This window comes from Bipolaris victoriae (assembly GCF_000527765.1).
Source record: "Bipolaris victoriae FI3 unplaced genomic scaffold scaffold_34, whole genome shotgun sequence".
In the NCBI taxonomy this organism is placed as follows: domain Eukaryota; kingdom Fungi; phylum Ascomycota; class Dothideomycetes; order Pleosporales; family Pleosporaceae; genus Bipolaris; species Bipolaris victoriae.
The window spans coordinates 1-27,334 of NW_014575358.1; the positions used below are offsets into that span (position 1 = coordinate 1).

The window sequence follows — 27,334 nt, forward strand, 5'->3', positions numbered from 1 at the left end:
GAGAGCGGCAGTGTCCGTAGTAGAAGCCATGGTGGGCGGGGGGGGTGTCTTAATATCAGCGGCTCAGTGGTTGCGCGCGTGGTTAATCTTAGTAACGGAGAGTGAGAGGACTCGTGGGTGGGCAGTCAGTCGGAAGAGAGAGCTAGCTTCCCTATGCCAGACAGGGTCAAGAGATTGGGTCGACGAAATGGCGTCGACAGAAATTGAAATTGGAGGAGGGAGCGGCCGCCTGTGTGGCCAGGTTAGCAGTCTGCTCCAACGCGTATCCCATGGCGCGTGCGGGACAGAGACCAGGGTGTGGGTCAGAGGAGTCGGAGGGACGTCTGCGTATGTACGTACTAACCTTAATATCCGACACTACTGCAGGGACGACGATATTGGGGGCCAGGTGGTGGTGGCAGCCCCGGATTCTGCAACAGCAAAAGAAACAAGGGACAGCAAGGAGCGACCTGACGTGCTTGCGGATGCTAGTAGGGCTGAGGGAGGAGTGCGGCAAAAGCAAATGAGTGCAGGGCAGCGTGGACGAGGCAAGGCATGAGAGGGAGGGAGGGAGGGAGCCGAGGAAAGGGCTGAAATGGGACTGGACTGGACTGGACTTGGACTGGACTTGGGCTGGCCGTGACTGGCACTGGCACTGGCACTGGCACTGGCACTGGGCGCGCTGCGGGAAATGGCAGATGCAGATACAACGCCCGACGAGGGTGGCACGCACACCCGGTCTCAATGCGAAACCGCTTGCTTGCTGACGGCATTGATTGGGCAAATGCAAGTATAATTTGCACTTTGCACCCACGGCTGGCCGACGACAGATGACATGGATGCCGATCCACGACGGGCCAGTCATTCTAGCCGAGGCGATGGCGCGATGGATGCGCTGGGTGGGCAGGGCCAGCAGTTGGAGTCGAGGTGTGTAAATGTGTGAATAGGGGGCTCGCCCTAGCCCGACGATCCTCACACGCCACGGCGCAGCAGCACTACAAGCCAAGTGTTCTTCTGACGGCGAGTGCGTGAATGCTCCCCATCGCCATGCTGCCTGTGCAGAGACGTCAAATGCCTTGTATCTCAGTGTGCGCACGCATGTGTTTGCATTCAGAACTATGCACGTGTCAGAAACCAGGGCCAGTCGGGGGCCTGCGCCACACCAACACCATCCACACAACACACGGCCTCTGCTCGACGGCACACTCTCGCCGAACCCTGCGCCTATCGATATCCTACCCCGCAATCACACGGTTCACCACGTTGGACCTTTCTTTTTACTCCCCCGCCCGTGTCCTCGGTACCATTGCCATTGACTTGCGCCCAGCAGCATCGCCCGTGGCGCCGCCATCTTCTTATCCTGACTACCATGTAGACAGCCAATGCCATTACTCCCCAAGCCTCCAGAAACACCGGTGGCTTGTCATGCCATCCCCTAGCATGACACCGCCACCATCATACGACATGTTGATGGACATGCTGTAGCCAAAACGTTAAACCTCCTACATGACGCAAACGTCAATCTGACTCGTGCCTTGATGCGTCTAGTTAAGGTGAATAGCTGCCTCGCTCTTCAATCGACTTGAGCACTTCCTCAGTATGCTGCCAAACCTTGTCCACCCCGCCGTCGTCTCGAAGCTTTCTCGCATTGTCCGTGTCTGCCAATATCTCGCCATTCCAGTTGAGAAGGTAGCTCCCGCTGCCCACAACACCATCGCTACCCACCATACTCGTCGTCTCTGCAGCCACACGTGGAGCGTAGATAGGCGAGGTGGCAGCAAACAGATGCCGCTCCCCACTTTCCCCCTGGGGAACAAACATCAGCCGGCCCAGCTTGGAGAGCACAAACTTGGCTACTCCATTGAGCGGCCCAAAAACTTGACGCGTTACCCCCGTCTCAACCCCCGATGGGTAGGCGTGCATGTACGTCGTCTCGGGGTGCTGCTTAGCCAGCTGGGCTGCGGACAAAGAAAGCATCGCGCTCGCATGAACCATGACATTCTTCAGGCTAAACGTGTTCTTGAGCGAAAGGTCCGAGAAGTTGACTCCTTTCAGTCGCAGGCCAGCCTGCGGATCCAAGACTGCAACTACGCGCGAAAGCTCGGTTGATGCTGCTGCTGCATCCATCAATGGGCTCAGCTGTTGGATGAATCTCATGCGTGCATAGTAGTGCAACGAAAACTTGCGATCCAGTCCCTCGACTGTCTCGTCGCGGCCCTTGAGGGTAAGATATCCGCACGTCATAAAGAGTATGTTGACGTGCTTTTCCTTGCTCTTGATCTCATTGCATACCTCGTCCACGTTCTTCAACAGCGAAACGTCCTTTTGGATAAAGCTTACTTTTGACGCCGAGTTGATCTCGCGGAGCTCGTTCACAATCTTGCTTGCTTCGGTGGCATTGCGCCCAATGAGGTAGACGGTCGGCGAGACCGTGTGACGGACTAGCTCGCGTGCTGTGAAGAGGCCAATTCCGCTTGTGCCTCCGACAAAGACGGCAACAGGGTTGGGTAGGACAGACTTGAGCGATGCGTTGTAACTGCGGACTTCTGATATTGCGACCATGATGATGATGATGAGTAATAGGGTAGCTTTGCAGACTATCTTACAGCGGCTGCGAACGTCTTATGTACACGATGTTTATTGTACAACTGTGCCACCGGCAGGCAACTGGTCCGAAAAGTCTCGGTGTTCGTCCGGCCCCCAACAACCAAACCATGCATAATGGCAGAACAAGTGTTGTAAGCCAATAGGGGCCCACCGTACAATCGCAACATCACATTGGCAGCTCCATGCAGGTGATGCTCAATGCGGCTCAAGCACAAGTCTCGGTAGCCTCCGAACATGGCGCTACTAGTACTAGGTCCCACCAGACCCTGATTCCCTTGCCTCTCGTCCCCACTTTGCCCGTCTCTCGAACACACGGCATCATGACTCAATCTCCATCTCGAGCAGCCTTTTGGGTTCAAGAATCGCGTCCACGATGAACGCACTCGGTGATCTGTCTCCCACCCTAGATCCAACTCAGCTTGCCGCGGGGCAGGCGCCTCCCACCCCGCCTCACGAGAATGCCCTCGACGATGTGTATGGCTCTGCGCCTTCGTCTCCAGTTCTCTCTACACATGCCCCGCAGGCACGGCGCCATGAAATCCTTTCCGACCTGCCCTCTCGTCAGCGCGCCCTGGATACGGATGCCTATCGAGAAGGCCTAGCAACTAGCAAGGGCCAGTACGTACAGCAAGGATTCGACGAAGGCTATTCTCTCGGGGCAAATCTTGGACTCAACACAGGCTACATTCTCGGTGTTCTGCAAGGCTTTGTTGCCGCATGGAAGAACCATGATCAGCCAGTACACAAGGAAGCCACGGAAATCTACAATACGGCTCGGACCGAATTGGCCATAGAGCAGCTTTTAGGCAAACAATGGGTGGATGAGGAAGGCATCTGGAAATGGGGTGTCGTGGGCAAGGAAGACGATCCTACGTTTAGAGAGGTCGCCGCTCACCATCCCGTGATACAGAAGTGGATGGATAAGATCCAAGAATTGGCCAAAAGGTGGAATGTGGACCTCAAGGCAATAGACAAGATGCATGCTTTACAAGAACATGAAATCTGAGAAGAGGACGAAAAAGACATAATCGAATACACGGGACTCAAAGTCCTGAGAAGCAGTCTTTGCTTGGTCATGGGAAGCCTTGGTACACTGCTTTAGTAAATCAAAATCCTTTCCTCGCTCTTGGTCCGTCGGCTCAGTCGGAGATAAAATCGCCTAGCACCGATGGTATGAAGCCCACTTGAAGCTTTCGTTATTGCTACAACATTACCAGTAGTATTTCCTTAATGTGCACATTAGTGCAGTAAACTCAGAATCAGCTGTTTATCTTATTCCAAGTTTTTTTGACATATTATTGTGGTGGTACTGATAATTCGTAGTAAAGGCGGCTCGTTTTGGTCTGGGTTCTCCAGTTCCACCGATCGACCGAAAGCCTCGGAGGTTCAAGGTTGTTGCCTTCTGAACGCACGGACCAGAAAGCACCGAAAATGCCGTCATGACTATACGGCCAAAGATAAACTCCTGTTGCGACATGCTTACCATGCCAAATCTCACTCGTCTCGTTTTGCTCCAGCTCTCCTCTCGACAGCCATGATACATGGCTTGTCTGCTCTTCACCGAGCACATGCACATAACGCCACACTGCGATTGCTGACGTCAGCCACTTGCCCCACGCGCTTGTACCAAGCACAACTTGCGCGCCGCCTGCAGACACAAGCATGGGAACCATTGCGCCCCCCAAACCCTGCCGACCTGCCCAAACCCAAGCAGCGCAAGATCAAGCCCCCTTTTACCCGTCGAAAATGGGTGCGCCGTCTCGCTGCTGTCTCTGCACTGCTCGGCGCAGGATGGGCAGTTGACCGGCAATTCAATGCCTCGTCCATCACTCGCAGTCTGCGCACATTCAAAGTCGGCCTCTTGATTGGAATCGATTACAAGATCAACTTCCGTGCGCACCCACCGCTTGCAAATAGCATCGAGGATCTCCATGCCAGGAACGCGACGAGAATCTTTGATCTTCTGCGATACAATGGCGGGTTGTATCTGAAGATTGGCCAGGCCATTGCTATGCAGAGTGCTATCCTCCCGCCGCAGTTCCAGAAGATGTTTCAGCAAATGTTTGACGATGCGCCGCAGAACGAGTGGTGGGAGGTGGAGAATGTCATACGGGAAGACTTTGGCAAGAGCGTTGAGGAGGTTTTTGGCATTGGCTTCACTAAGCAAGATGGCCGGGGTATCATGGAGAAGACTGCTCGAGCTAGTGCAAGCGTTGCCCAGGTCCATTGGGCAAGGCTGGCAGATGGAAGAGAGGTAGCCATCAAGATCCAGAAGCGAGAGATTGCACAGCAGGTCGGATGGGATCTATGGGCTTTCAAGGTGGTCTCCAAAGTATATACATGGTGGTTCGGAATTCCCGTCTATACCCTCGTGCCATACATATCAGAGCGCCTAATGCTCGAAACGGATTTTGAAAACGAGGCAAACAACGCGGTAGAGATGAAGACATTGGTGTCTGGAGAGCCAAGACTCAATGGACGAGTTTACATACCCACTGTTTACCGCGAGCTTTCCAGCAAGCGAGTCATGACAGCCGAGTGGATAGAGGGGGTCAGATTATGGGATAAGGAGGGAATTACAAACAGCTGGAAAGGAGGATGGCGTCGCGGCAGCCCAGGTGCAGGCGGCGAACAACTACCACCTATCCCACAAGATGCCCCAGTGGACACTCATGCTCCAGAAGATGCCACAAAGCATGATTTCTTCAAGCCGGATCGCAGCTACTGGCGGGGCAAGGACGGCAAGGGCGGTCTAGGCGTTTCGCTGAAGACTACGATGAATACCATTGTAGATCTTTTTTCGGCGCAGATGTTCTTATGGGGCGCTGTACACTGTGACCCGCATCCGGGTAACATTTTCGTTCGCCGCCTCCCCAACGGACAACCCGAAGTCGTCCTCATCGACCATGGCCTGTACATTCGCATGGATCCCAAGTTCCGCCTTCAATATGCTACATTCTGGAAATCACTATTGGCTTTCGACAATGACAAAATCGAGGAGATTGTTAGTAGCTGGGGTGTCAAACATGCAGACATTTTCGCCTCTGCAACGCTCATGCGCCCGTACGAAGGCGGTGACAAGAGCGTAGCTGAAGTGCTCAAAGCCGAACGCAAGGGCAAAGACCAAGCCGAGCGCGCTTTTGAAATGCAAGCCAAAGGACGCGATGCTATCAAGCTTATTCTCGGCGACGATGCCAAATTCCCACGTGAACTTCTCTTCATCGGGCGCAACCTACGTATCGTTCAGGGTAACAACCAATTTCTCGGCTCTCCAGTCAATCGTATCAAGATCACTGGCTTATGGGCTAGCAGAGCCCTAATCGAGAGCAAGGATCTGGATGTGGGTGAACGGTTGAAGAACTGGATTCAGCATCTGCGCTTCCGTTGTGTATTGGCGCTCAGCGATGCAGTCTTCTTCTGGAGCAAGATCAAGCAATTGGTTGGCGTGGGTCGAGGCATGGAAGATGACATTGAGGCGCATATGCGCGTTATGGCCAAGGACTTTGGTGTCGAGTTGAACCACGGTGTGTTTGAGGGATAGACGGTGATGGAGATTTGTATGAATAGATGGATGATAATAGCCGCTCTTCTAAATTTATACTTGTTTCATAGAATACAGGTTCCCTGAATGCGACCCTCAGCTGTGTATGCAATGTAAGCGTTTCGAGCTGTCCACCACCATTACAAACGTCCAAGCTCGTGATGACGCGCCTCATTGAATGTGCCGAGGTAAGTCGCAGAAGACGGTCAGACACCTCAACCTGTCCACTGCAATACCATTACACCCATAGCCATCTCCATCTCTCATAGGGTGCTCCGCTTCCCCCCCTCATCTCACATTTCTCAACCAAACTTTCCGTCCCTTTGCTCCACTTTCGACGCGTCCAACGCGTTTTTGCCGAACCTCGGCCAGAAACGACTCGACTCGACTCGATTCTTGCGGGGAAAGCAACGGGGGGGATTACTATTCAGGGACCATCACCATCATCACGTTCCCAAAGATTCAAGGGGGAAATCTCCAACTTTTCCCATAATCGCTTTGAGATAACCTTGCTTCGTTAAATCTTTGAACCTCTTGAAAAGAAAAAAGTAAAAAAACAATATCGACTAAGTCCATCATGTCTTCCTCGCAATACTCGGATATCGTATTTGAAATCCGCAACCAGATTGGTATAATCAAGGTACTACTGACTTTTTTCTTTCTTTGCCTTTATCTACGCACATTTGTATTATTGGATGTAAATATAATTAACACATATACAAGTTCAACCGCCCGAAAGCACTCAACTCCTTCGGCGGCAATCTCATCCCCGACGTCATTGCCGCACTGCGCGTGCTCAATGAGCATCCAGATACCATCTTTACCGTTTTAACGGGCGAAGGCCGGTTTTTCTCGGCGGGTGCGGATGTCAAGGCTGTTGCCGGGGTGGGTGGAGAGGCGTTTAAGAATGAGGGTGAGAACAAGCTAGTGCAGTTGGGGAGGTTTACTTATGGTGAGTTTGCTGAATTCGATCCGATATCAAGATTAGTTACTGCAGTAGATCTAACACGGTGTGTCTAGCAACTGAACTTCTACGCTCGATGATTGATCACAAGAAGGTTCTCATCCTTGCGCTCAACGGCCCTGCGGTCGGTGGCGGTGCAGCATGGTTCCCCGGTATCGCGGATATTGTACTTGCTTCATCGACTGCATGGCTCCAGTGCCCCTTTTCTGCACTCGGCCTCGTGCCTGAGAACGGCTCTGCGTTGTCCTTTGCCCAGCACATGGGCATTCACCGTGCAAACGACTTTCTCATGTTTGGTCGTAGACTCACTGCGCAAGAACTGCTTGATGCAGGCCTGTACAACTATGTCTGGGACGCGACGGGCGACGAATTTCAAAAGAAGGTTGTGGAGTTTTTGGAGGAGCAGTTGAAGGTGAATGATGGCAAGAGCATGATTGAGATGAAGCGGTTGCAGAATGCGCCGATTAGAGATGCGAGGATGATGGCCGTCGTAAACTCTATTGATGCGCTTGCGGAGCGGTTTGTCGAGAATGCGCCGATGAAGAGGTTTGAAATTAAGAGGAGGGAGTTGGAGGAGAAGAGTAAGGCTAAGGCGAAGATTTAGAGTGTAGAGTCTGGGATTGATAGATGGTTTGGCGGAAGTTTGTGGCACGTTTTGAAAGATCACACACAGAGTACACGAATAGATTTGGGGTTTTTTTCCCTTAGAGTCTGGACTAGCCTTAATTCCGTCTTGGAGCATACATCAGAGTACATTTGCACGGTGGTACAACAATCTCCGACAATACTCGTGTACTACTAGACGGCGCCCCGCTTTAACCTCCACCCCTGTCGAATCCGCAATCCCCCACATCTTTCCGACATCGCGTCAGGTAGCCCCGGGAGAACACATATCCAAGGTAGATGAGTATTCCAACCCTGCCATACAAATAGCAGCCTTTCAAACTTACAATTCCTAGTTCAGAATCCCTTGATCGAATAACGTCATCACAATGGCACCAAACTGGGACAGACTCATCCGCTTCATTGCAACAGACGGCCGCGAGCTGCGGGGTCAACCAATTCTTCCCTCTGCGGACTTTGATATTGGAACGACAACCGAGGAAACAGGACTAAAAGCCAAAGTCATCGATGTAAAAAACAATGACATCTTTGACCCAGCGACAAAAGTCACAGACGAGGAAGTGACTGTGAAGAAGCTTCTCGGTCCCGTGACACAGGATGAAGTCCCAATTATCCGATGCATAGGACTGAACTTTATCAAGCACAGTACGTTCCCTTGTTCTTCCAAGAAAACCACCACATATAACCACTTACTGATCACTTAATAAAAAAACAGTCCAAGAAGGAGGGCGCACACTCCCCCCCTTCCCCTCCACCTTCATCAAAGCAAACACCTGCCTAACCGACCACAACGCCCCAATCATCATCCCCAAAATCGCCCAAGACAACCAAGCCGACTACGAAGGCGAACTCTGCTTCATAATCTCCCGCGACGCAAAAGACGTCTCAGAATCCGACGCCTTCAGCTACATCGGCGGCTACCTTTCCGGCAACGACGTCTCCAGCCGCAAACTGCAGCGCGACCCCCTCCTCGCCGGCACCGTCCCACAATGGAACTTTTCAAAAGGCTTCGACACGTACGCGCCATTAGGCCCGCAAATCGTCAGCACAGCCGTCATTCCTGATCCGAGTGTTTTGCAGCTGCAGACGCGCGTGAATGGCGAGTTGCGCCAGGATTCGGGTATTGATGATTTGTGCTTTAAGATTCCGACGCTGGTCGCGTATTGTAGTCAGGGGACTACGTTGAAGAAGGGGACCGTGTTTATGACGGGGACGTGTGCGGGGGTCGGGTATGCGATGGCGACGCCGCAGTTTTTGAAGCCGGGGGATGTGGTGGAGGTTAGTGTGACGCCGCATGTTGGAACGTTGAGGAATGTGGTTGAGTATGCTTGATTGGGGAGGGCGGATGTTGTTGTGTCTTCATGGTTCGAAGGTTGTACGGATATTAAGCAGTGCACTTTCGAAGAGAAAGAACCGTAGTGAAAACAATGAGATCTTGTTGAATAACAATCTCAGATCACAGTGATCACAGTGATCACTTCAACCGTGTAAACCTGCAAACGTCCAACCCACACAACTCACGAGGAAAATCTGTCGTCATGGCCTATCACCTCTTCAAGCTAAGACAGTTTCAGGCAAAAAACTGACAGTTTGTCAAATACCCAAACAATCCTTAGGGTAACCTTCCCACGGATCGAGCCAACGTCCCGGTGTGCTAAAATACCCATCACACGGTCTACCCATGCGACATATGCTATACGACAGGGCGTACGATGAACTACACCCAGTAGCTCCAGTCCCAGCACCGGCTTATCTACGGGAATGACCAAGGACGCAATCTCCCCGCCAGTGACCCACAACAGCAGTAACTTGTACCTAAGATCATCGCTCTCCAGTTCCTGCACGGCGTTCGTCAAACAAAAGGATCTGCGCTGTAAAGGCATGGGACCGACACGGAATGCCTTACAGACGGTGCTGTATGTAATACGAGACAAATCCACACCCGGGGGGCGGGCAGAAGCGTACTTTCTCGCACGTGAAAGCGGACCGACTCTAGCAAGAGGGGGCAGTCCCAGAACCGTTCTTTTTTACGCAGTATAGAGAACAGAAGCAAGAACCTTGGAGACACTAAGCATACCACCATACAAAAAACAGAAAATTGTGAGAAGCACCATATCGTATGATGGCTTCGATCGATCACTACCACGATTCTCACGGGTTTCCAGGAGCGTACGCGCTGACCACCGGCACAAACCAGCCAAACAGGTCAATTACGTGCATACTTACGTATGTATGTACCAAGTTGCATATTCCCTTGCACTACGCTACAATCATGCCACCCACCCACACACTTCTTCTCTCCACCGAACCGGGGCACACCCTCCTAAGTACTTACTACTTACTATCTACAATTGGGGAATGCCGAAGTCCGATCGCAGGCCCCACTCACCCTTCGCCAACGCCGTTGGGGCAATCGTGGGGGGTTTCCCATCACTCTCACACACACATGGTAAAGCATGGTTCCCACAAAAATTCAAGGCAAGGCTGGCGGAAGGGGGGGGGGGGGACACAAGCCCCCATAGTACTAGCCCAGGCTAAGGTTTTCTTGGGATAAAAAGGCTTGTTGGATCGTCGTCTAGGTCCGCCGTTCGCGTATGGTACGGGTTGACCCACCACCATAACAGCTGCCAAGTTACCTACTAGTACTAACCAACCAGATTCGCTCTCTGGTAGGAGAGAAGCGTTTCATGTCGTTTTTTTTTTGCACTGCCCTTTGGTACTAAACTGTTTTCGGGGGTTGTTTGCGGCAGCTTGATGATGCCCTGCATGCTCGGGAGTTTTCTTTTTGTCTGTGCGGTATAGAGTAGTACAGAGTATGGGTGCCTTGATGACGCTTGGCTCCCCTGCTCGCCGCAATACCCTTGGAAAGGTACCATGGTGGCGGCGGGAGCGTATACAAAGTCACTGCAAATGAGACACATGTGTCGAAAAATCCTTTTTTTTTCCTTGTTCGGTATGCGGGCGCTCGGGGAGGCGGTGTTTGAAAAGGAGCTGAATACTACGTAGGTGTGCGCGTATATCATGTACACATGTAGTAGTCACCAAAGCAAGCCACGTCGAGATCCTTCGCCGGGGCAACCCTCTCGAAGTAGCAAGCCGTAGTTCAAGAAGGAATCAAGTCATGCGCAGATGGACACTTATGATACAAAAAAAATAATGGAAATGGAAAATCGCGCAAGCTTGAGAGGGAGGGAGTTTAGGCGGGGGGAAGCTTAGTCTGCCGTTTAAGAGTGTGGCTATGGCGGGCATTCGAAAATCGCTCATGGCTAACCACCAAGAGTTTGGACTCGACCATCTTACCGGAGTAGCAACAATGCCGTGGCATTCGCTGCCGTGCAAAACGTGTGACAGCCGCCTGTAACTGGGGCTACGCCCCTGCACCGCTTCTTTCGCTCCTTTTTTTTTAATTCTCTCTTTTCTCTATCAAAATGTATGAGGTATTTGTGCGTCCAATCGCGCGGAGCGGGCCCCCCAGTAAGACGAGGCCGTTTCTCACGCATGTCATCTGCGGTTGCTGGTATGCGGGCTATGCCTTGCTTGGTTTGCTTGTAATCATACACGCGCGCGGGCTCGAAAACAAGGACAGGCAAGACAAGCGCTCGTTGCGATTCTGGGAACCCTTCTTGGGGAGGGGCCCCACGGCGGAATACTACTAGTAGTAGAATAACAAAAAAAAAAGGGAAGGACAAGCTATCCCGATGCTGGGCTGGCTGGTTTGTTGCATCACATATAAAACAAGCCCTTTCACATAATTGACCGGAGCCGTTGCCTTTTGACTGAACGCGTTCCATCTTCTCCTCTCTTTCCTTCACCTCTCCATTGTCTTCTCTGAGAGCCAACCTGTTTAATTCAAAACCGCGCTCTCACTCCCCCTTCACATGGACAACGAAGAGAAGGGAATCCCCCGTGTTCGCTTTGGGGAGCTCAATCTTCCCGCCGAGGCAGATGGATACGTGACACACGACCGGCGCCATGAGCGGCCGTTGTCAAGACGGTCCAGCGTGGGCAGCATGTCTATTCGCAGTACTGGCGCGCGTACGGTTCAGCCAGAAACTGCTCTGCCCATTGCCTACCGCACACTGTCCATTGAGGTTGATGAGCGTCAACTTGAGAAACAAGCCGAGACGAAAAAGGCAAAGGAGAAAGCAGCAATTGGTGATTTAAGCCTTTTGTTTCGAAGTTGTCGTACGATATGATTATACTGACTCTGGAGTATAGATGTGGCGGGCTTGGAATGGCATACTCTCGCTGTCCCCGACTTGTGCCAGCGCCTGTCTGTCAACACTGAGCGCGGTCTCTCCGACGATGACGTCAAGCGACTCAGGAATCAGTATGGTCTGAATAAGATCACTCCTCCTCCCTCTGGACTCCTAGGCAAGCTGATCGGATACTTCTTTGGTGGTTTCGGAAGTATCCTGATCGTTGCTGGTATCCTGGTATTCGTCTCTTGGAAGCCACTGGGCAGTCCCCCAGCGACAGCTAACTTGGCGCTTGCCTGTGTGTTGATTGCTGTCTGGCTCATCCAGGCGGGATTCAACGCGTGGCAGGATTGGTCGACGAGCAAGGTCATGGCTTCCATTGGTACTATGCTTCCAGATGCGTGTATTGTGGTTCGCGGCGGCTCGCAGACGAGCATCTCGGCTCAGGACTTGGTTCCCGGAGACGTCATCGTTATCAAGCAAGGAAACAAGCTTCCGGCTGATGTTCGTTTTATCGAAGTCTCTGGAGATGCCATGTTTGATCGCGCTATTCTTACGGGTAAGTTGTTGTTCTGTGTGTGTTTTGTATGATAGAGATTAACGCCCCACAGGTGAATCCGAACCAGTCAATGCCACCGTCAACCGAACCGAAGACAATTATCTCGAAACCAACAATATCGGTATGCAAGGAACGCATTGTGTTTCTGGTAGCTGTGTGGGTGTCTGTGTGGCGACTGGTGACGATACGATTTTCGGCCGCATCGCAAAGCTCACTTCCAACCCCACGACTGGCATGACCCCACTGCAAAAGGAAATTTGGCACTTTGTGCTCATCATTTCTGCCTTTATATTCTGTGTTGTGGTTTTTATCATCATTCTCTGGTAAGCTTGTTTGGGTTGTCGTTTTATGGAGCAGCTATACTTACACAGTTCAGGGCCGCTTGGCTGCGAAAAGCGCATCCCAAATGGATCAACGTGCCCCAGCTCATCGTCAGTTGCGTTTCTGCAGCCGTTGCTTGTACGAGTATCCCGATATCTATATGCTCTGAATGCACACTGACTCAATTCCCCTTCTAGTCATCCCTGAGGGTCTCCCCATCGCGCTCACCACGAGTTTGACCATTGTCGCCAACATGATGCGCAAGAACAAGATTCTCTGCAAGTCCCTCAAGACTGTCGAAACACTGGGCTCTGTCTCCGTCATTTGCTCTGACAAAACCGGTACTCTGACCAAGAACAAGATGGTGGTCACCGATGTGTGTTCTGTGGATAAAACCTACACTGTCGACACAGCGCTCAGAGAAATGGCCGCTGCTGAGTTCGTAACTGATGGCACAGTACCAAGGCCTGCCGCTATCGACCAGATCCGCATCATCGGTGGTCTCTGCAACTCTGGTGAATTCGACGCCGCAACCATGCACTTGCCTATTGCTGATCGCAAGATCAACGGCGACGCAACGGACCAGGCTATTCTCCGACTCTCCGAGTCCTTTGGCTCCGTCAGTGAGCTCCGGAACCAGTGGAAAAAGACTTTTGAGATTGCCTTCAACAGCAAGAACAAGTTCATGGTTAGAATCATGGTCGCTGCTGATCAGCCCAGCACCAGCAGCGTTGGTACTCTCCTCGTCAAAGGCGCCCCGGATATCCTCCTGCCCCGCTGCGAACTCGCTCTGAACGAACAGGGAGAAGAAGTCGTCATGTCGGATCTCAAACGCCAGTGGATCGAAGGTGTCAAGGACGACTGGTCGCGCCAGGGCAAACGTGTCATCCTTCTCGCCCGCAAGCCCACCATTGTCGCTACTTCCGGGGCCCAAGAAAAAGACGTCCTCGCCTCAATCCGCGACGGTCTCACATTCGTAGGCATTGTCGGCATCGTAGACCCCCCTCGTGACGAAATCTCAGACGTCGTGCGTATCCTTCGTGGCGCCTCAATCCGCATCTTCATGGTTACCGGCGACTTCAAGCTCACTGCCCAGGCAATTGCTGAGGAATGCGGCATCATTTCCAACTCTTCAATTGTAGATGATATCTCTGCTTTGGACCGCTATGGCAATTCTACTGGCAAGACGAAGCAGGCGATTGTCCTGAGCGGTTCCGAGCTTATTACGCTCAACGAGGCTCAGTGGAATCAGCTCTGTGCATACCAGGAGATTGTGTTTGCAAGGACTACACCTGAGCAGAAGCTTCGTATTGTCAAGGAGTTCCAGGCCAGAGAGAATGTTGTAGGCATGACGGGTGATGGTGTTAACGACGCTCCCTCGCTCAAAGCCGCTGATATTGGTATCGCTATGGGCGGTGGCTCAGACATTGCCATTGAGGCTTCCGACATGGTTCTTCTCGACTCGTTTGCCGCTGTTGTGGAAGCAGTCAAGTACGGACGCCTTGTTTTCGACAACCTCAAGAAGACTATTGTGTACCTGCTGCCAGCCGGTAGTTTCAGTGAGCTCTGGCCTGTCGTTACCAACGTTGTCTTCGGTATCCCGCAGATTCTGTCTTCCTTCCTCATGGTAAGTAACATAATTCACAGAGAGTTTTTTTTAAGTACACAAGCTAATTTTTACTAGATCATCATCTGCTGTCTCACCGATTGCGCCGCCGCCGTCACACTCGCATACGAGAAGCCCGAAGCCGACGTCCTAGTCCGCCCTCCCCGCAACATCAAAAAGGACAAACTCGTCAACGCCCGCCTCATCTTCCACGCCTACTTCTTCGTCGGCCTCCTCCAATGTTTCCTCGCCTTCACAATGAGTTTCTGGTGGATCGAGCGCAACGGCATTCCCTTCACGGCCATGTGGCTCAAGTTTGGAAACTACGATCCACAATACAGCCCAGAGCTCATAACCAAACTTACAAACGAAGCGTCCAGTATCTACTTTGTCACTCTGGTCGTCATGTACGTTTTTCCCCAGTCACATTCCAACTTTCCAAACCCAACAAAGCTAACATTGGAGCGATAAGGCAACTTTTCAATCTCCTCGCAACACGTACCCGTCGCCTCAGCGTCTTCCAGCAACCCCCTATTTTCAACAAGGCCACTCAGAACCTCTCTCTTTTCCCCGCCATGATCTTCGCCATCGTAGTCGCCTTCATCTTCCTGTACATTCCTTCTCTGCAAAACGTCATCGGCACCACTACTGTCCCCGTCGAGCACTGGTTCCTACCCGCGGCATTTGGCACCGGCCTGCTGCTTCTCGACGAAGCGCGAAAGTACTGCGTGCGGAATTGGCCAAACGGCTTTCTCGCGAAGATTGCCTGGTAAATTCCAAACGCGAAAGTCTTTTTTTTTTCCCACGCGTAACCCATTTTACGAACATTGATTTAGTTAAATATAATGTAAATTTTAGACAGTATTGTGTACAAGAGCAGATGAATGATGGCTGGTTTGTGATGATTTGCGTGGGGGAATATGATACCCGTTGTTCTGTGAAGGAATGGAATTTGCTGGAAGGGCGGAATGGAATAGATCTTGAATAAATAGGTTGAATACGAAATAAACTAAAATGTTGAAAAGACAGAGAGCAGACCAAAGATGGAAAACTTTTTAGGTATCGGAGTGCTGTGCTGCATTGCGTTTCTCCATTGCAACTGTAATCCGTTATGCTGCTTCCTTACTTAGTATCGCAACTGTAAGTCAACATGCTACTTTCTTACTTATTTCAATTGTAGTTCGTTTTATTATTTCCTTATTTACTGTAACTGCAGTTCAATATGCTACTTTCCTACTAATTGCAACTGCAGTTCACTGTGCTGCTTCCTTACTTATTATTGCTACTGTAGTTCGCCGTTGCTGTTCTGCTGCATTCACTGCAACTACAGTCAGCGTAGTTCCTGATTTACTTGTTGCCCATGTACCATATAAGAATCCAAATCACCACAACTCGACTTCACTCTTCTTCTTCTTCACACCTCGCTCTACACCTATACCCCCCCTTTCCCTACGGGAAAAACCTAGATTTAGCCGATACCCATCAGGCCATGCCATCAGTATCGTCAGCATGGGATCTCTCTCTTCTACAACATGATTAATTAAGGTCTTCTCGACGAGCCTACTGGAAGGTCGATCTTGATTCTGTCACCTTTGGCAAGTAGACTGCTGAGATGGATAACATGGGCGCCATTCTGGACACTGGCACATCTGTGAGTGCTCTCCCCTCGGCCAACGTGTGCTTGAAGATTTACATGCTAACTACGAGAAGCTGATTAGTAGAATCCATACTTTTACTTATCGCAATCGCGCATCGGACAACACAGCTGCGGCACCTGTCCCTGAACCCAGCTCGGATACTCCGCACCAATCGGCAACCGTCGCTGGGCAAAGGGGAGGGGGTGAGTGACACCAATCAACATCTGTCGCTGAGTAGCCACACTCGGATGGTAGACGGGCTGTGAGGGCAACACCATTATCTGCCAGTTACAGTAGCTAGTCACTGTCACTTATGAGCGATACGAATTAAATCACTCTCCGTCACAGTCAATAGCCTCATCTTCTAGCTAGCCCTGTCTATGTACAATTGTATTGTTCCATTCACCCAACACGGATAATCTCCATTCCAACACCACATATCAGAATCCTTGCACCTGTCGTACCATCGCCCGTGTCCAACACAGCCATACTCGACACGTCTGCGACACTGGTCTTGATCTTGCCTAGCCTCCGGATCTTCAGGGCGTCTTCGGTCACCGGCCGACTGCTACTCTCGCCTTTCGCGTCTGGATCTTGTAGTGTGATTTCCCATTGCCTGACCCACTCGTCATTCCCAGATGTAAAAAGCGTTATGTGAGACCCGCGCCGATACAATGCGCATGCTGTGACAGCCGATGCATGTGTGCGATTTACGAGTATAGGAGGAGAAGCGTATGATGTCGTAGGCGACGCTGTAAGTGAGGGTGAAGAGCGCATAAGCAAGAATGCCAGGCTGCCATCATCGCCGCCGGACACAACCAGTGTGGTGTCATTATCCAAGCTTTCAGACACCATAACCTTGGAAGAGTTTTGGTGTATCTTTGCAGGGTTATTCCACGTCAATTTGGATATGGTATCCGGAGATTCTGCAGACAAGCCATGTGTCTTATCTGGTAGTGGCCATGTCACAGCATGACCGTCTGTACCAGCCGTCAAGATCGTGGTTGCAGACAAATGTACGCACTGTGTAAGACATGATGTGAAATAGAGACCTTTGGCGAGAGGCTCCCACTTCGTGGCAGCTTCAGCATGGTAACGATAGGCCTGGAATATATCAATACCAGAACTGCAATGGGGGTCAATAGAGCAGGAATTCTTACCTTGATACTAGAATCTGAGAACACCATTGTGATCAAATGGGCAGTGTCGCAGGTCGTCACATCGAAAGACATGATTCTCAGATCTGCATACTCGCTTTCTGGGGTATAGACACTCTCACAAACGACACCAATGTCAAGAGACGATGATGGTAAATCCCGGACACGCCACACATAGACTGCGGCAATGGTTAGCAAGTTGTACCGTCGTTTCTGTGACTCGAGAATGAGAAACCGGAACTTACATTCTTCGCATCCGCCGCTACTGAACAGATAGTCGCCATTCTCTGACCACTGGAGATGTTGGATACCGGTCGTGTGTTTTCTGAGCGTCTTTCGACAAACCAGACTTCCCTCGGTATACTGGAATAATTTAATATCCGTGTCTTCAGCGCCTGTGGCGATGAGACGATTGCGAGTCCTTGTACAGTCCTTGGACGATACGGTGAGCGCTTTGATTTCACGCCCATGACCACCAGACCGGATGACTGTATGGTTCATACCATGTTGGCTATAAATATGCATGCTAGAGGCTCTAGTCCACACAAGTGTTCCTCCCAGTGTTGAATATGGACGATATGTCCAGCTTCTATGCGCACCTCCTGTGTCGATGCTCATCACCTCTTCTTCGTTGGTGACATCGTAGAGATACCATTTCTTACTCGAGAAGCCATGAACAAGTAGACGATTCTCCTGCAAATATAGGCCCTCTAGATTAGGACCAAATGGCAGGGCAAGGTCGTGAACTAAGGTGCTGGACCCTGTAGACAGATCCATATCATGCACAGTAAGACGTCCATCCCGTCCAGCTGAGTACAATTGGGCCCGGGATGGCTCTGTAGGATAATCGATCCATTTCAAACAAGTGACTGTCTCCCCGCTATGTGCTTTCTCGATGACCTTGACCAACGTGGCTTGGCCTTCGTCCACATCAATGCTGTACAAGGCAATGGAACCACGTCGAAACCCAACAGCTATGAATTCTCTATTAGAGATTCTTAGATGGGCCATACTGGTGACAACAAATCCCGTCAAATGATCTGATATAGGTACTTGTACGTGTTTTGATATCTCCGTATCGTGCGTGGGATCCACATATAGCAACTGCGCTTTGCCCTGCCCAACAAGCGTCACGAGTAACACTGTTGCATTCTGGCAGGAAGATCCAAGCACATCTGCGGCGAATATTTCGCCGACCTTACTGCCCATTGCATACAGTTTGGACAATGTCGCGGCATCCTTATGGTAAACATAGATGCTGCCGCTAGCCCCTGCGATAAATGCAATGCCAGGTTGAGAGCTACTTGCACAAACAGAATAGCCGGCAAGATCTTCGGGCTGTCCAAGGAGGGTAGCGCTTGACAGAAGGCTTGTGTCATTCCGATCCGAATCAGAAGATAGGGATGCCACCAAAACTTTGCCAGAATTGGTTGTAAGTAGGAATGTAGTCTCGTCTACAAAGCAATAGCTTCTGAAAAATTCTGCCTTTTTCGAGGATTTTTGAACACTGGTGGATAGAGCATCTGCGCTACCAGAAACAGTAGACTGTGTCCATGATAGTACATCATTCACTGTGTATTCGGCGATACCGTGAGGTATATTGTTTACAGCCTGTAAAACTCGAGGCAGCGGTGTGGACGTGATCTTGCTGTCGGCCCCTCCAGCTATCACTTGCTGCGATCCGGTGGGATTATGAGCGATGATTGAAGACCACATGTTCTTGCCACTGTGGTGTGCGGCACAGTCCAGCTCTAGTAATTTGTATGGAAGATTGGATTTATCTGCAGAGTTTGGCGAAAGCTCCCAAGTCCTTGCTGTGGCGTCTTCTCCGGCTGATTGAAGTAAAAGCGACCCACTACAGGGCGATGTTTTGAGAAAGCGTATTGTCCAGACGCGGGAAAGATGTCCCCAACCGATGGCTAGACAATCTGAACTGCCAAACTCGTGGGCGTCAAAAGCCTCGTTGCTGAAGCCAGTATGACGCGTCCTTGATACTTCAGCCTCATTATCCTCAGCTTTTGGAGTGGTAGCATTCGTATTAACATCTGAGACATCCCATACGCGAATCGTTCGATCATCACTGCAACTTGCGACCACTCGCCTCAATTTCTGGCAGCACTCGGTTGGGAGCTCCTCAGAAATACGTACACCAAAGATGGATCCTTCGTGACCGAGAAACACGCGGTGGATAAGAGATGCCTGGCCGTCAACATTGTCATCAGACCATGACCAATAAATGATCTCGCCAAATGCCGTGCCAGCAGCGACAAGGACCCGATTCAGATTTTCCCAGAACAGGTGCGCAGAGTAAAGGATAGATCGAGAACTCGATGTCAAGCCTGAGATATTGACTGAAATCGGTCTGAGAAAAGTATGTCAGTGAATGTATCCCGATTGAGCGAAGATAGCGTCAGGGATGCGCACCTGTCTGCCGTCGCTGTATCTGTGTTTTTCTGGACCGTCACCTGTAGCAGAGCATTATGAGCGGTAACAGCAACACAAATTCCTTTTTGATACGGCGTGTCATCAGTCAAACTTGCTGGTCTAGGTGCAAGATCAAAAATCCAGTCTGGCGCTTTAGCAACGTTGGACGAAAAAAAAGTCAAGCAATCATGATCATCAGTCACCGAATAGATCTCGACGGCACGGACTAGTCGCCCTCCCCAGGTGATGAGCTTGATGAGACGCGCATGCTCCTCCGAATAGATGCGTATACCGTGCACTGCCTGCGCCTTGAAGACGCGCTGCGAAGCAATGCATCGTGAGTTCTTGGCATGATAGAAGCGCAGAAATGGGCCTTCTGCGGCAATGTATAGGGAACCACACGAGGCCAATGCGGTCACGGGTACGCGAGTGCATTCATGCTGCTTTGATCAGTAGCAGTCTAGGCTTTTTCGATGCGCTCTCACATGCAGAGTCGGTGACATTGGCGACGAAGGGCGACACGTGAGGTGCGAGAGTATGGCAGATGGAAATTTGGGGTTGAGTCAGCCCCGCGCGACTTCCGTTGCGAGTGCAAGGCGGGGCAATGACGAAGCGTTTCTGGGATTTTTTGTCCATGCTATTCTATGCGCCTGAGTGGCGGCACACAGCTCACACCACAACCACCCATCTTTTTATTTGCACTCACCACCACACCGATATTTGCGCATAATCCGTCAAAATGGCTCTAGCAGGTCCAGCAGGCACAACCATCAACCCGGAAGAGACGGAGAACTTCGAGGAGGTACGTGGGGCGGGCACCTCAGCGCGAAAGCCGGTGCAGACCGACTAACAAAGGCATAGATTGAGAAGCAGTTCGCCGTCAAAGGTACAGCAAGCTACGCACATTGAACGCGACTCCTTCTAATACGAATGCGCAGTTGTGCAGCACATGGAGACATACTGGAAGATCCTTGAAAAAGTCCCAGGTTCCAAACTGCGACTGACGAAGATCGACGATGAAATCTACGAACACCTTAAGAAGGACTTCCCCGAGTTCGACGCCTCCGCCACATTGAACGAGGATGAGATGAAGAGCAAGGAGGGCAAGGAGCGGTGGCGCAAGTTCATCAGCGAGTACGAGCACAAGGTCGAGGACTACAACTTCGGCACCATGCTCCGCGCAAGCCCCAAGACCGAGTACGACCAAGAAGGCACCATATTTGCTGTTCGCATGCAGTTCTACGCCATCGAAATCGCACGGTCAGTTTGCCCCGCCTGTAAAATTCCAATCAGTACTGATTTGAACAGCAACCGCGAAGGCTTGAACGACTGGATCTACGAGAAGGCACAGGGAAAATAATTCAAATATAACAGTTTGCACGATATAGATACCCAACCCCATCTGCAGGGAGTTCAAACGTGCACCTGCACTAGCTACATGCAACCTGCGGCTGGTCTAGCCTTCGACCAAACCAATCAGAAAGTTGGTTCTTTCTTTGTCTACACCTATTCCTGAACAAGCGATCGTTGACGTCGGCAAATCGTCCGAGATGCTCGAACGTGTTGAGGCTACATCAAAGCCGCTTCATGTGCAGTTGCTTGATTCTGCTCACTCATGTCACAAAAGCATGCTCACCAAGTCGCTGCACCTGATTTTCAATTTAGCATTGTTTGCATATCACAAAAATGTGTTTTGGGTGGCAAGTAACAAGTTCAACAATACCATAGTAGTGACAGGACGAAGAATTCAGAGTACCGTGGTTTCATATGACCACGCCATTATGCGCAGAGAACAATATTAAGGAGAGTCAGCACACAATGTGAAAGCAACTAGTTCAAAACGCCCTTCCAACTACACGCTAGATCGCACGTGGTAATCCCTTGCGCCTAGGAAGTGCAGTCTCAGTATATCATATCATTTTCTCTGTGTAACAGCCCAACACTGAACATCCAAAAGGAATTTGATCTTCGGTGCATGGAGAAATGAGAGTTTTGCCGTTTCTATTCACAAATCCTCGGCTTGGAACCCAGATTACGCAGCATTGCAAACTGCTTACATTGTTGGATTACTCGATATCCTTGTTTCACAGGGAATGAGTGTGAATGGAATTCATTACTTAAACAATTTGCCGCTGGGGCGCGGCTGAAAATACTCGTACAATATCAGTCGTTCATTCCAAATTTAGAAATTCCGGACCAAAAATGCGGCTGACTCCAGGACAATGGTCTATGGTAGTGATCTGGAAAGTGAGCTGATACCTTTGTCGCCTCTGATCAAGATATCACAAGGGCGGGTACAATACGACGTCTAAAACGGAGTGCTTCGTGCAAGCTGCAAACAGACAGAAGCAGCCCCTGTACTCACCAGGCTTAGGTTCCAATTGGTCCCAACGCACTCCTGCGCCCTCACTTTCACTTGTTGTCGCAATCTCATCCATGTGTGGCTCTGCGCGTCAATCTTAACCACGCCCCCCCACTTTCTCAACACAATCGCAGCCTCCGAGCAGGCAATATGGCTACCACCGCACCTTCGCATGGTACCGATAGCCATGAGACAACAAACGTACAGGCATCTGAGGAGCAAAAACACATGTTAAAAGTCGGCTGGAAGGTTCTGTTTGGCTTCACCACAACACGCCATGTGCCGGTAGTACTATGTGGCCTTCTATCGACAACCGTTGCCGCTCTTACAATGCCTGTCTTCGCAGTTCTCTATGGGCTTATCTTCGGGCAGTACACCATTTATGGCGCTGGGTTGACTGATAGCCATGCGCTCATGAGTAACATGACGAAATATTGTATCATACTTGCAGGCATCTGCACACTCAACTGGATCGCGAACAGTTTCCAGTATTTTTGCTTCCTTACATTCGGTGAGCTCCAGGCGCGGAGCGCCCGTAATCGGATATTTGACGCGCTCATCAAAAAAGACATGGCGTGGTTTGACACGCGCGAAACGGGCACTGCTGCAGTTCTGTCGACAGTGCAGGCGTAAGTGACTAGCCGGAACCTGAACACTGCTCATTTCAGCTGACAAAATGCAGGCAGATCCGTGGCTTGAAGCTCTCAGTATCATCACCATTAGGCGAATTCTGTCAAGCAGTCGTTCAGAGCCTTGCAGCTCTGGGAGTCGCTTTCTACTCTTCTTGGAAGCTAGCACTAGTTGTTATGAGCAGTATCCCGTTTCTCTACTTGTTTCTGACACTGGTTGCGAACCGACAATTGATTCGAACACGCGAACAGTCCGAAATGCTCCAAGCGACAATAAAGTACATGACAACAGCAATATCCAATATTGAGGCAGTTAAGAGTCTTAACGGGGAACGATACGAGCTTCAGATTTTCGAAAAGACCGCCGGTCTTGCAGCACGCCTCTATAGACGGGTAGCAAACTTCCGATCAATGCAAATTGGCATCATGCAGTTCTTCACCATCAGCATATTCGTCCAAGGCTTCTGGTACGGCAAATACCTAGTTGGTAATGGAGATGGTGGAGCAGCAGACATTCTAACTACCTTCTGGTCAGTCCTCATGGCGACATCCTCCTTGGCATCAGTGATGCCCCAATTGGTAGTCTTAACTAAGGGCCGGGAGGCAGGTGCCAATCTGGCCATGCTCATGGAACATAAACCCACCTCCCACCAGGAGCTGGAATTGCAAGGTCATATCAAGCCTGCTCGATGTCCTGGCACCATTGAATTCAGAAAGGTATGCCTGTTTCGCCTCATCTTTGAAACCCGCTGATAGAATAGGTCGGTTTTTCTTATCCTTCTCGCAAAGAGGATGTAGCGATTCGTGATATCTCGCTGTTCATGCCAGCTGGAGAAACAACTTTCGTCATCGGAAGGAGCGGCTCTGGCAAGAGTACCCTAGGTCAGCTTCTTGTGCGCTTTTACCACCCCTCATCTGGCCAGATACTCCTTGATGGTGTCCCAGTTGAGCAATTGGATATACAATGGTTACGAAAGAACATTACACTTGTGGAGCAGCATAGTGTACTATTCAACGACACTATCCATGGCAACATCGCTTTAGGGAAAACAGGTGAGACACTGCATATGCAAGATATCCTCGACGCTGTCAGATTCGCAAAACTGGACCTAGTTGTAAAAGGGCTCTCTGACGGACTGAACACTGAAATCGGCTTAAAGGGCGATTCCATGAGTGGTGGTCAGAGGCAAAGATTGGCACTAGCACGAGCAAAGATCAGGGATTCGTCCGTCCTGATCTTGGACGAGTCCACCAGTGGGCTCGACTGTGCTACAAGAGCTGGTATATACGAAGCAATACGAGAATGGCGCAAGGGAAAGACGACAATTATTTTTACCCATGATATCTCGCAGATTCGTTCTGACGATTTCCTTTACCTGTTGGGAGATGGCCGAGTGGTACAAAAGGGATATAGAAAGGAGCTTGAAGCTCAAGGAGGATTATTTCAAACCTTCATTGAGTCACATGAAGAGCAAGAGGAGCATCATTTTAGTGATGCTGATGACGATGGATGCGCAGAATATGATACTAAAACGAGTCGGTCACCGAGATATGGCACACAAACAATTCAACATTCGTTTACTGGGTGGCGAAGTTCCCAAGGATCAACTCGTCACAAAAGTTTGCCAGATGCAGGATCTTTTTTGACAAAAGAGATCGACCTAGGATCGGGAGATGTGGCACTGGAGTGGCTTCCAAGGTTTGATACAGATGAGTGGAAAGCTCATCTTCCAAAAGAAGTCGGATTACGACCAGACTCCATACTACTAGTAGAATATACATCGCCTACTAGCAATTATCCGAAGCCTCTTTCAATATCCAACCCGATGCCTGCGCAGCCAATGCGACCAAAACAGCAACGAAAGCGTGATCGTATTCTCTCTCGACTCCGGCTCTCACGTTACAAGAAGAATACGTCAGGCAAACCTCCCAGCTCAACAGACTCACTTTCCATAGAAGAAATCCTCGCATCAGTCTGGCCCGCAATAACTTGGCGCTCCCGCATACTTATCTTTGGTGCTCTCATGTGCACCATCATCCACTCGGTCTGTACCCCAGTCTTTGCCTGGGTCTTCGCACGACTTCTCGGTACATTTCAAGAGTCTGCCTCTCAAAGCCACAATAAAGCGCGTGACTACGCCCTCGCAATCCTTGGTATCGCTACTGCCGACGGTCTCTCAAAATACTTCATGTTCTTCCTATCAGACGTGGTAGCACAAGCCTGGAGCTTATCACTTAAAAGAGAAGCCCTGCGTCGGATCCTGCTACAACCGCGCGAATTCTTTGACAAGGAAGAGAACAGCACATCTCGCCTGACCGAAACGCTTGACTACTTTGCCGAGGAAGCAAGGAATCTACCCGGAAGGTTCGCCTGCATATTCCTTGCCATGGTACTTATGGTATCAATCTCCATCTCATGGAGTATGGCTATTTCATGGAAATTAGCACTTGTAGCACTTGCGACGGGCCCTATTCTCTTTACAATCACAAAGTGTAACAACATGGTCAGCAATCACTGGGAGAAGCTTTCTAGCGAGGCCGAAGACAAAGTAGGAGAGGTACTGCACGAGACGTTTGTGAATATTAAAACAGTCCGATGTCTGGGACTAGAGAGCCATTTTCGGAAGAAGTATCGCTATGCAACGACCGAGGCAGTCAAGCTGGGTATGAAGCGCGCCCTCTACTCTGGCTCCATCTTTGGTCTAGCATTTACCGGCGTCATATTTGTGGCTATTCTCCTGTACTGGTATGGCGCACTACTCATGTCGAGGAATGAGTATACCGCGAACAAAGTCATGGAATGCTTCTTGATACTCATGCTGAGCGTCAACTACATCAGTTCACTGGCCCAGTATATCACTCAGATCAACATCTCAAGAGACGCCAGCACACGACTACTCCGCCTTGCACGACTTCCTACCGACTCCCACGAAGCAGCAGGAAACCTACCAATCCAATCCATCACGGATATCAGCTTCAAAAACGTAAACTTCACATACCCATCCCGCAAAGACACCCGCATCATCCACAACCTCACCTTCTCCATCCCCCACGGCACCTGCACCGCCATCGTCGGATCCTCTGGCTCAGGAAAATCCACAATCGGCTCCCTCCTCCTCAAACTCTACCAGCCAGACACCGACAATACAACCCCCAAAAACGGGCTCTGGTTCTCCTCGCAAAACATTTCCACTCTATCCACCCCCTCCCTCCGCTCCCGCATAGCCCTCGTCCCCCAATCCCCCGTCCTCTTCCCAGGCACAATCGCCCAGAACATAACATACGGCCTATCTCCTTCCGCCGCGGAAACCAGCCCGGCATCCATCCGCGCAGCAGCCCACGCAGCAGGCCTCTCCGACTTCATAGATAGTCTAGCAAACGGCTACAATACCCTCGTTGGCACCGGCGGCACCACGCTATCCGGCGGCCAAACCCAGCGTCTCGCCATTGCGCGCGCCCTCGTGCGCAACCCTGACGTCTTGATTCTCGACGAGGCAACCAGCGCGCTGGACGTTTCGTCCATGAACGTGATTCGCGAGACCGTGGTGCGGCTTGTAGGGCGGAAACGCGTCAGTCCTGCTAGTAGTAGTGGTACTATGGGTTCAGGGTCTGCTGGGCTATCCGAGTACTATGTGCGGAACAGTGAACCGGGTGCGAGTCCGACGTCGTTCAGTGGTCTGGATAAGGGGAAGGAGGAGAGGAAGTGTATGACGGTTGTTGTTATTACGCATGCGAGGGAGATGATGGCGGTTGCGGATCATGTTGTTGTGATGGAGCAGGGGAGGGTGGTTGAGCAAGGGAGTTTTCAGGAGTTGAAGCGGAAGAGGGGATCGGCTTTTGGGAGAGCGTTGAGAGGGGAGGTAGTGTAGTAGTGTGTGGTGTGGTGGTTTAAAGTCTTGTTTTTCTGAAATGCTCAAGGTAAAAAGGTTCTGTTTGAAATGCATGTCTGTTCGGCGTTGAAAATTTTCATAGTCTCATCTGTCCCTTTTCTGTTCATAGCAGCATCTCGCAGACATACGTAGTAAGAGAATGTTCATTCACTGTTTCATCCAGAGCCACACACGAAATGATTCAAGAAAACGCAAAATAGATGTATTCCTATGAATCATAGCTATAGAAGATTCGACAGTACTTCGTAGAAATACTACCTTTGTATGTATCTCCTTCACAGCATACCGAATCAGCAAAAGGTCCATAAAAAAGCCATACAAAGAACAAATACAAAGGAACTTTCTCCCCTTCCTCCCCCCACGTCGTATACCTAACTCTGATAATTTCAATTTAGTCGAAGATCAATGATAAAGAAAAAGGAAAACAAATAAGACGCGAAGACAAGAAACACGTATTTCCCGCACAGGGATAGTACGCGTACTCGAACCAGTGTCAAGGGTCGTGGATGAAATTTCGATGGTCGAGCCTAAGTCAGTCGAAGAGGCATCGCGACAATTTGTTGCGGGTTGACCGGCGATTAGGTCTTGAAGAAACAGCCGTGCTCCGTGAGAACCAGTAGCCCGAGATCGTGATCGCAACATGTTGGTCGATCATCGCACGTTATTATGTCAAGGGGACGTTCTTCGACCACTGTACAATACAGGGGCTGACCCTACTCAATGCCTTATGTGTGCTGATGCCTTGTTTCTCGGTCATATGTAGCATTCCGGTTCAAACGCTCATGATGGTAATAGAAGTGGTGACTATTGCGTCTCTGTTGACGCTTATTCCCGT

The 27,334-nt window shown here is 50.6% G+C and overlaps 11 protein-coding genes across 11 annotated transcripts; 8 read left to right on the forward strand and 3 right to left on the reverse strand.

The window, feature by feature from the left end:
- Positions 1-1,527: 1,527 nt before the first annotated feature.
- COCVIDRAFT_36969 (hypothetical protein) lies at positions 1,528-2,541 on the reverse strand (the record flags this gene model as incomplete). Its single annotated transcript, XM_014702002.1, has 1 exon — positions 1,528-2,541. The coding sequence occupies one exon, from the start codon at positions 2,539-2,541 to the stop codon at positions 1,528-1,530; it is 1,014 nt and encodes a 337-aa protein (XP_014557488.1).
- Positions 2,542-2,959: 418 nt separating this feature from the next.
- On the forward strand, positions 2,960-3,592 carry COCVIDRAFT_96887 (hypothetical protein; the record flags this gene model as incomplete). Its single annotated transcript, XM_014702003.1, has 1 exon — positions 2,960-3,592. One exon carries the CDS (start codon positions 2,960-2,962, stop codon positions 3,590-3,592), a length of 633 nt encoding a protein of 210 aa, XP_014557489.1.
- Positions 3,593-4,120: 528 nt separating this feature from the next.
- On the forward strand, positions 4,121-6,127 carry COCVIDRAFT_96891 (hypothetical protein; the record flags this gene model as incomplete). Its single annotated transcript, XM_014702004.1, has 1 exon — positions 4,121-6,127. The coding sequence occupies one exon, from the start codon at positions 4,121-4,123 to the stop codon at positions 6,125-6,127; it is 2,007 nt and encodes a 668-aa protein (XP_014557490.1).
- A 577-nt stretch (positions 6,128-6,704) lies between these two features.
- COCVIDRAFT_96964 (hypothetical protein) lies at positions 6,705-7,695 on the forward strand (the record flags this gene model as incomplete). Its single annotated transcript, XM_014702005.1, has 3 exons — positions 6,705-6,767; positions 6,851-7,079; positions 7,148-7,695. The coding sequence occupies 3 exons, from the start codon at positions 6,705-6,707 to the stop codon at positions 7,693-7,695; spliced, it is 840 nt and encodes a 279-aa protein (XP_014557491.1).
- Positions 7,696-8,083: 388 nt separating this feature from the next.
- On the forward strand, positions 8,084-9,047 carry COCVIDRAFT_15211 (hypothetical protein; the record flags this gene model as incomplete). The annotated part of the gene is made up of 2 exons (XM_014701968.1): positions 8,084-8,360; positions 8,431-9,047. The coding sequence occupies 2 exons, from the start codon at positions 8,084-8,086 to the stop codon at positions 9,045-9,047; spliced, it is 894 nt and encodes a 297-aa protein (XP_014557454.1).
- Positions 9,048-11,593: 2,546 nt separating this feature from the next.
- COCVIDRAFT_96915 (hypothetical protein) lies at positions 11,594-15,173 on the forward strand (the record flags this gene model as incomplete). Its single annotated transcript, XM_014702006.1, has 7 exons — positions 11,594-11,870; positions 11,934-12,473; positions 12,526-12,796; positions 12,850-12,932; positions 12,992-14,421; positions 14,479-14,807; positions 14,873-15,173. 7 exons carry the CDS (start codon positions 11,594-11,596, stop codon positions 15,171-15,173), a joined length of 3,231 nt encoding a protein of 1,076 aa, XP_014557492.1.
- Positions 15,174-16,080: 907 nt separating this feature from the next.
- COCVIDRAFT_97019 (hypothetical protein) lies at positions 16,081-16,248 on the forward strand (the record flags this gene model as incomplete). Its single annotated transcript, XM_014702007.1, has 1 exon — positions 16,081-16,248. A coding segment is annotated over one exon (168 nt), but the record flags the coding sequence as incomplete, so codon positions are not given.
- Positions 16,249-16,439: 191 nt separating this feature from the next.
- COCVIDRAFT_96816 (hypothetical protein) lies at positions 16,440-20,121 on the reverse strand (the record flags this gene model as incomplete). The annotated part of the gene is made up of 5 exons (XM_014702008.1): positions 16,440-17,141; positions 17,198-17,373; positions 17,440-19,556; positions 19,619-20,058; positions 20,104-20,121. 5 exons carry the CDS (start codon positions 20,119-20,121, stop codon positions 16,440-16,442), a joined length of 3,453 nt encoding a protein of 1,150 aa, XP_014557494.1.
- Positions 20,122-20,357: 236 nt separating this feature from the next.
- COCVIDRAFT_96890 (hypothetical protein) lies at positions 20,358-20,978 on the forward strand (the record flags this gene model as incomplete). Its single annotated transcript, XM_014702009.1, has 4 exons — positions 20,358-20,420; positions 20,480-20,504; positions 20,557-20,878; positions 20,927-20,978. The coding sequence occupies 4 exons, from the start codon at positions 20,358-20,360 to the stop codon at positions 20,976-20,978; spliced, it is 462 nt and encodes a 153-aa protein (XP_014557495.1).
- Positions 20,979-22,130: 1,152 nt separating this feature from the next.
- COCVIDRAFT_96814 (hypothetical protein) lies at positions 22,131-26,478 on the forward strand (the record flags this gene model as incomplete). The annotated part of the gene is made up of 5 exons (XM_014702010.1): positions 22,131-22,609; positions 22,663-23,326; positions 23,371-24,285; positions 24,520-26,178; positions 26,308-26,478. 5 exons carry the CDS (start codon positions 22,131-22,133, stop codon positions 26,476-26,478), a joined length of 3,888 nt encoding a protein of 1,295 aa, XP_014557496.1.
- A 423-nt stretch (positions 26,479-26,901) lies between these two features.
- Positions 26,902-27,141, reverse strand: COCVIDRAFT_96981 (hypothetical protein; the record flags this gene model as incomplete). The annotated part of the gene is made up of 1 exon (XM_014702011.1): positions 26,902-27,141. One exon carries the CDS (start codon positions 27,139-27,141, stop codon positions 26,902-26,904), a length of 240 nt encoding a protein of 79 aa, XP_014557497.1.
- Positions 27,142-27,334: the final 193 nt, after the last annotated feature.